General features: G+C 41.0%; 1 protein-coding gene across 1 annotated transcript in view; it reads right to left on the reverse strand.

Moving 5' to 3' along the window:
• Nucleotides 1–2,109: 2,109 nt before the first annotated feature.
• LOC109924094 overlaps nucleotides 2,110–9,968 on the reverse strand; it is a 68,950-nt gene continuing 61,091 nt past the window's right edge. The window contains exons 8-9 of the mRNA XM_048613434.1: nucleotides 4,082–4,273; nucleotides 2,110–2,678 (exon numbers count right to left, since the gene is read on the reverse strand). Coding sequence (XP_048469391.1) covers nucleotides 4,267–4,273 — 7 coding nt within the window. The 3' untranslated portion in view covers nucleotides 2,110–2,678; nucleotides 4,082–4,266. The remainder of the gene's footprint in view (nucleotides 2,679–4,081; nucleotides 4,274–9,968) is intronic.

Genomic DNA, 9,968 nt, shown 5'->3' on the forward strand with positions numbered 1-9,968 from the left:
CCATTAACAGTGACACTCCTCCAGGGACAGTGTTATCCCCATTAACAGTGACCCCCCTCCAGTGGCAGTGATCTCCCCATTAACAGTGACCCCCTTCCAGGGACAGTGTTATCCGCATTAACAGTGACCCCCCTCCAGGGACAGTGATATCCCCATTAACAGTGACACCCTTCCAGGGACAGTGATATCCCCACTAACAGTGACCCCCCTCCAGTGGCAGTGAGATTCCCATTAACAGTGATATCCCCATTAATAGTGACCCCTCTCCAGTGGCAAGGAGATCCCCATTAAGTTACTCTCCAATGGCAGTAAGATCCCTATTAACAGTGATGTTGATGATGAGTCAATCTCTCATTTCTGTGTTAGTCCAGTGTCTGGAGTTAGTTTCTGCTTCAGGTGCAGCAACAATCTGAGTGTAAATTCAGTATATTCCACTGATAATTGCACTTGTTTCCTGAAGTGATTTTTTTCAAAATTGTTTGTACAACTACAAACGTAATTGTGTATGAACCAGCGCAATTGGGCAGTGATTTTAAAATAAATTGTTTATTTATTCCCTAATATACGTAAGAGTGGCAAACCTGGTGCAGTTTTATTAATACAGCTGCATATGGGCTTATCACAAAATATACAAATTTTAAATTATAGTGTCTGGTCCATCAACTGTGAATGGCCTGATTTGAAATAATTGAAAATTACCTTAAAAAATTATACAGAGCAGTTGCTAGTTTCATTTTTGTCCACAAGTCAGCTGAGTAAGCCAAGTAATTTTAATTGTCTAATGGTATTTGTAGGGTGTTTATTTGTGCTTTTGCCCCTGTATAAACAAGCTTCAGTTTAAGAGGCACAAACAGTAAATTCAGGCACAAACAACAGGAACTCAACATGACAATTAACATAGGTGGGGATCCTGATCAATGCTGAGGCCCAGGTCTGGTTCCTAAGAGATATTTTTAAACTATGTACCAGCAAATTGTAGGTACTCAATTTGTAGGTGCTTGAAATTCCTCAATCTTTTATAATGCTTTGTCTGATATCAAGCAAAGTGCAGATGAGTGGAAACTGCTCTCCAAAGTCTTTAATCTTCCAGGGTGCTCTAACTTTCAATGTGCTTCCTTCTCGAAATGTGCCTGGTTGCCACAAACTCTCACCTCACTTGAAGGCATCCCATTGTTCCTGTTACTCATTACTATTTGCCAACCAATTTTTGATTCCAATCCACTTAGATTGCTATTGTCGAATCCCTGAAATTATCCTTCCTTTAGTGAAGGGTTTTTGTGCAACTGAGTTGCATTGCTCCAGATCAGTCTTTCTGCCCAGCTGTAGTAAGGGTTCCCCAGGGGAGCTGTGACTGGAACTGTACACACAGACGTGGTTAGTCCAGGTCTGCCACTTGAAAACCTGCTTCACAATCCTCTACTCACCCTGTACTCTCCTGAAAAGGTTAATGAGAGAGCTGCATTCGATCTAATAGCCCATGAAGGCATTTAGGCTGCAGCAGTGAAAACTCCAGCTCTGAATACTCCCTATTATCCTTGCTCAGTGAGTTCCCTGATCAACAGAACAATAAAGAACTTCAGTTAACTGCTCACTGTCCTTCATTAGCTGAATATTTGTGTATTTAATTTCTGCCTGATTTTCCAATCTTTGTGTGCATGATCCACAATGACAGGGTTATGATCACACTGGCTGGAAAATCTAGCCTTGTTCACAAGGTCTTTCCAGGGAGGAAGACAGTAATTGTGAACACAGCCCAGTCCGCCACACAAGCCAACTTTTCATCCATTGACTCCATCCACGCTTTTCGCTGCTTCAGAAAGGCAGCCAACATCATCAAAGACCCTTCCCATCCTGATTATAATTTCTTCCAACCTCTTCCATCGGGCAGATACAAAAGCTTAAATGCATGTACCAACAGGTTCAAGACCAGCTTCTTCCTTGCTGTTATTAGACTTCCAAATGAAACTCTCTAATTTCAAATCTAATGTTGATCGTGCTTTTTGCGCACCTTCTTTGCAGCTGTCACTTTGTATTCCTCACCCTGATCAATCACCCTATGATCTTTGTGTGCTATGATCTGCTTGTACTGCAAGAAAAACAAAACTTTTCGAATCAAATCAAATATTCAAGTCTCCTGTGTGTGAGTCCCATCCCACATAGTACACACAATTAGTACTCTGCCAGTCATTGATAACCCAAGCAGCAGGCAGCCTCCACTCCAACCCTGTACATCTACTATGCTACTGATTCAGTCATTGAGGGAGACCACTATAGGTTGTAGAATTAGTTGCTAAATTTATTCAAATGGTCAGATCATTTGATGTCAGTGTCTGTGACATGCTGGAATCTGAGAGATGTCCCCAGTCTCTGTTTGATTGAGATATGGGTTTGTTCCTCTTCAGAGAGATCCTGACATATATCAGCACTGCGTGCAGGCTGGATAAGCACAGAGTAACACACACGCAGTGTCAAGGCAAAGGCTCAATAAAAGGTAGGAAAAGGTCTTTGACTGCAGCTCGGTGCCGACGCCGCACATTCTCCTCCTGCTCCTTGATGATCTCCTGTGCAGATGAACGCAGTGCCACATTCTGCGGCATTGCTGTAGACGTGTCGAAGGGGATCTGGACCGTACTGGGGGTCCTGGGCCCTTTCACCTTGACTTTCTTTGGACAGCAGTCCTGTTTAAACAGAAAAGTAGAGTCAGGGACTGGGCGGCAGGGTGCTGTGCGGTGAGTAATGTTCAGCTCATCCAGGGTAAGTGAATAAATACAGGACAGCACAAAAGATTTCTCAATGCACTTGAATAGATCTTGGAAATGGGTTTCATGTGAAGCAAACATGAACTATAGCCTCTGAAAAATAAATTGAGCCCTGGAGGAGTGTTTAAACTGAAGCATCTTAAAGTGATTCAGCTCACGAGGTTATTTGGCCCATTGTGTCTGTGCTGGTGTTTTCAGGGAGCTGTCTAATTAGTCCTGCCTCCTACTCTTTCTTCTGTAGGTAACTACTTTCCTGTGAACATTCAACTCCATTTTGAAAGTTAATGGGAAGCTGCTCCTAAGTTTATAGGCACTGTTTCCCAAATCAGAAGAACTTGCATTTAAAACAAATCAATTGTCTTCCCTCTAGACTTCTTTTATCAATTATTTTAAATTTGTACTTTCCAGTTACCAGCCCTCCTTTCAGTAAAAAATATATCTGCTTATCTCTGCTTAAAATGTCTCATCATTAGGAACACTTCTATCAGATTTGTTTGTCACCAGTTTCACTGGGAAAGACTCTCCAGTGACAGTGATCCCCAATAACACTGACACACACCCCCCCCGCCCCACTCAAATGACAGGGAGATCCCTATTAACACTGACTCATTACCAATCACAGTAACATTATCTCCAAATAGTCACCCTCCAGTGCCAGTGATATCCTCATTAACGCTGACCACCCACCCCAGTGCCAGTCATTTCCATTAACACTGACATCCCCCAATGTCCAGTGACAGTAATATCCCCATTAACACTGACCCTCCACTGGCAGTAATATCCACATTAACATGGGGGACCTTGACATCCCCTTTAACACTGATGGCGCAGTTACAGCGATATCCCCATTAGGAGTGGCCTCCAGTGATATTACCATTAACAAGTGACACTTCTATTTTCAGTGATATCCAAATTAGCAGTAACCTTTTATGGCAGTGATATTCCCCTTAATACTGATGCCTCTTTAACAGTAATCGATAATGGCATTGACATCCCCATTAACACAGCACCTCCATTGGCAGTGATACCCACATTAACAATGACCCTTCATGGCAGTGATGACACTATTAACAGTAACCCTTTAGCAATAGTGATATCCCCAGTGACAGTGCATCTCCAGTGGCAGTGATATCCCCAATAACAGTGCATCTCCAGTGGCAGTGATATCCAGTGGAATTGTCCCAAGCTGTTAAAGGGCTTTTAGAAACGGGGCTATCGGCTTTAATTGGTGATGTCACTGTAACAGTGTGTACATTCACAGACCCTGATAGAGCATGAGTGGAGCGAATATCATCCTTATTCCTTCTGTTTTGTACATTTACTTTTCTCTTGATTCTTTGCTTCTCTGGTTTCTTTTCCAGCTCTGTCAGAGCTTTCTTGTGCCACATCTCCACACAGTGCACTTCAGCTTGCTGTTGAGAACGTAGAGAGTTCAATCTGTTTGCCAGGTCGTGCTTAACCCGCACTTCCTCTGAGGTTGGGTTGACAGTAAGCCATGGAGCCTGCATCATGATCTGACAGACAGACAAAAAGAAAGAGATTTTGGAAAGAATGCATTCATCACTCGTGGAAGTACTGACAGAGACTATTCCTAACGCATCCTGGTTGTGAGGTTCTGAAGTCTACTTGGACTTCAGCAAGGTTTTTGATAAGGTCCCACATGGAAGACTGATAGCAAAGTAACAGCCCATGGGATCCAAGGAAATATGTCCAATTGGATCCAAAATTGGCTGAGTGGCAGGAAGCAGAGGGTGATGATTGAGGGGTGTTTTTGTGACTGGAAACCTGTGTCCAATTGAGGGTCCACAGGGGTCAGTGTTGGGGCCCTTCCAATTTGTGGTATATATATATAAATGACCTAGACTTGAATGTAGAGTGGTTGATCAGTAACCAGGTAATGATACAAAAATTGCTGGGGGGTAAATAATGAAGAGGATAGCCTTAGATTAGAAGAGAAAGTAGACAGGCTGGTCAGATGGGCTGTTTAGTGTTAAATGGAACTTAATCTGGATAAGTGGGAGGTGATACACGTGGGCAGGACAAACAAGGCAAAGGAGTACACGATAAATGGTAGGACCCTGGGAAGCGCTGAGGATCAGAGGGACCTTGGTGGCATATCCACTGGTCCCTTAAGGTATCAAGACAGATGGATAAAGTGGTTAAGAAGCCATTTGAGATACTTGCCTTTATTAGCTGAGACACATAATTTAAGAGAGGGTGGTTATGCTGGAGCTGTATAAAGCATTGGTAAGGCCACAACTAGAGTATTGTGTACAGTTCTAGAATCCACATTGTAACAGGGATGTGATAGCACTGGAGAGGGTATGGAGGAGATTGATCAGGATGTTGCCTGGGCTGGAGAGTTTCAGTTATGAAGAGAGATTGGACAGACTGGGGTTGTTTTCCTTAGAACAGAGAAGATTGAGAGGGGACATGATTGAGATGTATAAAATTATGAAGGGCATAGACAGGCAGAAAGAAATTTTTCCTCTTGATGGAGGGATCAATTATTAGGAAGCAAAGATTTAAGATAAGGGACAGAAGTTTAGAGGAGATCATAGATTCATAGAATCCCTACAGTGTGGAAGCAGGCCGTTCAGCCCATCGAGTCCACACTGATCCTCTGAAAAGCATGCCTCCCAGACCCACCCCCTACTCTATCCCCATAACCCTGCATTTACTATGGCTAATCCACCTAACTGGAACATCCCTGGACACTTTAGGCAATTCAGCATGGCCAGTCCAACTAACCTGCACATCTTTGAGTTATGAGGACAAGCTTTTATACCCAGAGGGTGGTGGGAATCTGGAACTCACTGCCTAAAAGGATGGTAGAGGCAGAAACCCTCACACCATTTAAGATGTATCTAAATTTGCATTTGCCATGCCAAGGCCTACAGTGTGGAGGTGCTGGTGTTGGACTGGGGTGGACAAAGTCAGAAGTCAACACGACACCAGGTTATAGTCCAACAGGTTTATTTGAAATCACAAACTTTCAGAGCGCTGCTCCTTTGTCAGGTGAAGTCAGATCACCTCATCTGACGAAGGAGCAGCGCTCTGAAAGCTTGTGACTTCAAATAAACCTGTTGGACTAAAACCTGGTGTCGTGTGACTTCTGACAAGGCAGACAAGACTTTGGGCAAAGTGCTGGAAAATGGGATTAGAATAGTTAGGTGCTTGTTTTTGACTGGTACAGACTCAATGGACTGAAAGGCTTTTTTCTGTGCTGTAGTCCTCTGTGGCTCCATGATTCTAAGTGCTGGTGAGTGTGTTGTGTATCCTTAGTGTAATATTGAGTAATGGGATTGAGGCAGCCTTGTTATTACATAGCTGAAAGTCACTTAATGCCATGTTACACTAAATGAAACCACAGAGGTCCTGAGGTAGATTTCTCATCTCTCAACGTGAAGGCTCTGAGTTCAAGTTCTACTTCAGGACTTCATTGCAAGAAATCTAGGCAGTAACTTCATGCAGTATTGAGGGTGAGCTGCTCTGTTACAGTGTTAAATGAGATATTAAACTGAGGCTCTATCTGTCATCTCAGGCAGCTGCCAAAAAATCCCAACGGCAACAGAGTCATTCCTGGTGCTTTGACAAAAATTTATTCCCAAAATCAGAAAATAGTATTGTGGCATTACTGATTGTGGGATCTTGCTTAAATTGGGCAGCACTTCTTTTTTTAAAACATTACAACAGTGACAGCACTAGCCTTCATAAAAAGTACTTAATTGACTGCAAGGAACTTTGAGATGCTAACTGGTCATGAACAGTGTTCTAAAGTTGTAACTTGTTCCTTTTCCTGACACTAGTGAGGCTAAGGACAACTTGAAACTATAACATGTTTGTAGTTAAATTCCTGGATTTGAGTGGAATGCCTGGTCCCTTGTGTTCTAACCTTAGTTATGAGTCTCAGCCATTCAAAATCCAAAAGTGCTCCCATTTGTCTACTTTTTCAGTGACTTCTTCAAAGAATTCAAAAAGGTCAATCAAGCATCTTCCTCCTTTTTGATTTGCGCTGAGAACTTTTTATTATAATTTTGTTTATTTGATACTTACCTTTTACATTTTTTAAGTGAAGCCTCCATTATCTTTCCTACCATCAACATGAAACAAACTGGTAAATGATTTGTTCTATCTCCTGTTTTAAATATAGGAATAAAATTAGCCATTTACTGATCTCTGACATAATTCCCTTTTCAATATGTTGGCATCTTTGCTATCTCATTCCTGTAACAGTTCAAGAAGGCAGCTATCCGCCAACCTTCTCAAGGTCAACTAGGATGGGCATTAAATCCTGGCCAGCCAGCGATTTCCATGTCCCATGTGTAAATAATAATAAAAAACTTGGCTATGATCCATTGGGACTAGATGATTTATTCAACTTTGACTAGTTTAGCAATTATTTCCTCAAACAAAAATTCTCACTCCACCTAGCTCTATACTTTTTTTTAAAAAATGGCATGTCCACAATGTTAGTCTCGTTGATAAATAAGCAAAGTAATTATTTGATATTTCTAACATTTTGCTGTCATTAACTGTGAGTTTATCTTGTGCAATCTTTAATGGGCTCATTCAATTCCTCTCTTAGTTCCTTGTGTTAACTATGTGTCTGCAAAATATGATTTCTTTTCATATTCTCAGATCGTTTGATTTCAAAGTTCCTCTTGATTTTTCTATTTTTAAAGTTTATTTCCTGATCTTTTTGTCATCTTCAATGAATGTTCTTAGCATATATTTTTCTTTTTCCTAGGTTAGCCTCTATCTCTTTATTCATACAGGATATATCAATCCATGAAATATCATTAGGAACTGGTTTATTTTTGTCTTTTAATGGACAATAGAGTCATAGAGTTATACAGCACAGAAACAGACCCTTGAGTCCAATGAGTCCATGCCGACCAAGTTTCCCAAATTAAACTAGTCCCATTTGCCTGTATTTGGCCCATATACCTCTAAACCTTTCCTATTCACATACCTGTCCAAATGTCTTTGAAATGTTGTAACTGTATCTGCATCTACCACTTCCTCTAGCAGTTCGTTCCACATACGCACCACCCTCTGTGTGAAAAAAATTGCCCCTCAGGTACCTTTTAAATCCTTCCCTTCTCACCTTAAAATTATGCCCTCTAGTTTTGAACTGCCCTACCCTTGGGAAAAGACCTTTGCTATTCACTTTATCTATCCCGAGGAACATATTTATCCCAGACTGTTGATTGTGTTTCCTGCTGCTGTTTAATATTTCTGGGCCCAGTTTAGCTTCCCTTATTCCAATTTCATCCTCTTGAAAAGTGTAATTTATTCTAATTTTTTACTTATATATGTTTTATTTGTATCTATTCTCAATCATTATCTTAAACATTATAAACTTGGATATTGTGTTAATAATGTGAGTTAAACAGTCAATGTTTACCATCAGTACACCTCTGAGACTGACAGAGCGAAATAGGAAATCCAGAAGATGCTGTTAGTGATTCTATACTGAAACTGTGAACTACTATCAGTAAAAATCCCTGGACTGACAAGACTTTGCCTTTTTATATTATTTGTCTTGCTACAAAATACTTTTGAAAAAGTTACACTTTGGTAAAGAGATGTAACCGTGTTTTATTTTTAACAGTGCAGAAGTTTCATAATTAGAGCTGAGCATCCTTGCTGACCATAAAGACTAAGTTAATGTTTGTGGAACATCAAATTTCTCAATCATAATGAAAAAAATCTACATTTATAAAAATAAAAGCAAGATACTGCAGATGCTGAAAATCTTAAAAAAGAAAATGTTGGAGGAACTCAGCAGGTCTGGCAGCATCTGTGCAGGCAGAAACAGAGTTGATGTTTTGAAACTGATAAGACTCTGAAGAAGAATCATAAAATTTAGTTAAAAGTGAAGGATCATAAATGGATTTTACTTCCTCATTTGCTGAATATAAGAATACTTCAAATTGATTGGCTGTTTACCCTATTTGAAAGCATCCCTGTTGATGGATGCCTGGAGATTCCCTTCATGTGGTGGCAGATTCAGACTAATTTCAAGAATTGTAAGTGCATGTCATGGAAATCACTAGATCTTTATAGGCAGCTTCCTTTGAGGTCATCAGCGAGCAATGTTCAGTCACCACTGACCTCAAGGTCCAGATTATTACGAAGTGATTGTTGTTGTCTAATTGCTAAACTACACTTCTCTATCTGTTCTGGCCATCTCCCTATGTCACTAGAACCAGCAGTGATTTGTTTCTTGATTGGCTTCTTACATATAAGTTTATAAAAGCACAAGGGGCATGGATAGGGTGAATAGCCAAGGTCTTTGTCCCAGGGTGGGCGCAGTCCAAAACTAGAGGGCATAGGTTTAAGGTGGGAGGGGAAAGATTTAAAAAGGATCTTAAGGCTAACTTTTTCATGTAGAGGGTGGTGTGTGTATGGAATGAGCTTCCAGAGGAAGTAGTGGAGGCTGGTACAGTTACAACATTTAAAAGGCATCTGGATGGGTACATGAATAGGAAGGGTTTAGAGGGATATGGGCCAAATGGTGGCAAATGGGACGAGGTCAGATTGGGATATTTGGTCAGTGTGGATGAGTTGGAGGGAAGGGTCTGTTTCTGTGCAGTATGGCTATGACTGTATATTGGGTAAGATAGGAGTTCTGTAGACAATGTAAAACTCAATTGCCTTGTTCTCTTCTTGCCAGTTTGTTTGGGGATAGTTGACATTGTGATAATGATTCTGTGTCCTGAGATTATTATTCTATGTTTATGTCTACAGATCTTGCAGAAATTGGAAAATGGATCCTGCCTTGTGTTCATTTCCCCAGCAAGTTGGTCTTTACCTGATGTCTCAGCACCAACAATGGTTTCAGGGTGTTTAGACAGACTTTTGGCTTTTCAGGTGGATATGTGGTTCTCTCGTGGTCTGCTGCAGTTTGCTGAGTATCCTTATCAGCTTGTTTATCGCTCAGGTCTGAGGCTTCCTGTACACCACATTTGGTTCTCTTATTTCTTATTGTTGTAATTTCTGGACGCCTCTGTCTGTTTTTCTTACTTTTTGCTAACGTGGCATTCTGAGAGCTGTGTCTGATTTTCTTCTTTCTCCCAGTACCTATTGAACTTCCCAGAGAGCCCTGTCTGGTTTTTTTGTCTCTCCTGGTATCTATTAAACTTTCCTGAGAGCCCTGTCTGGTTTTCTTGTCCCTCGAGGTATCTATTAAACTTTCCTGAG

This window comes from Rhincodon typus, chromosome 28, assembly GCF_021869965.1.
Source record: "Rhincodon typus isolate 14 chromosome 28, sRhiTyp1.1, whole genome shotgun sequence".
Classification (NCBI taxonomy): Eukaryota; Metazoa; Chordata; class Chondrichthyes; order Orectolobiformes; family Rhincodontidae; genus Rhincodon; species Rhincodon typus.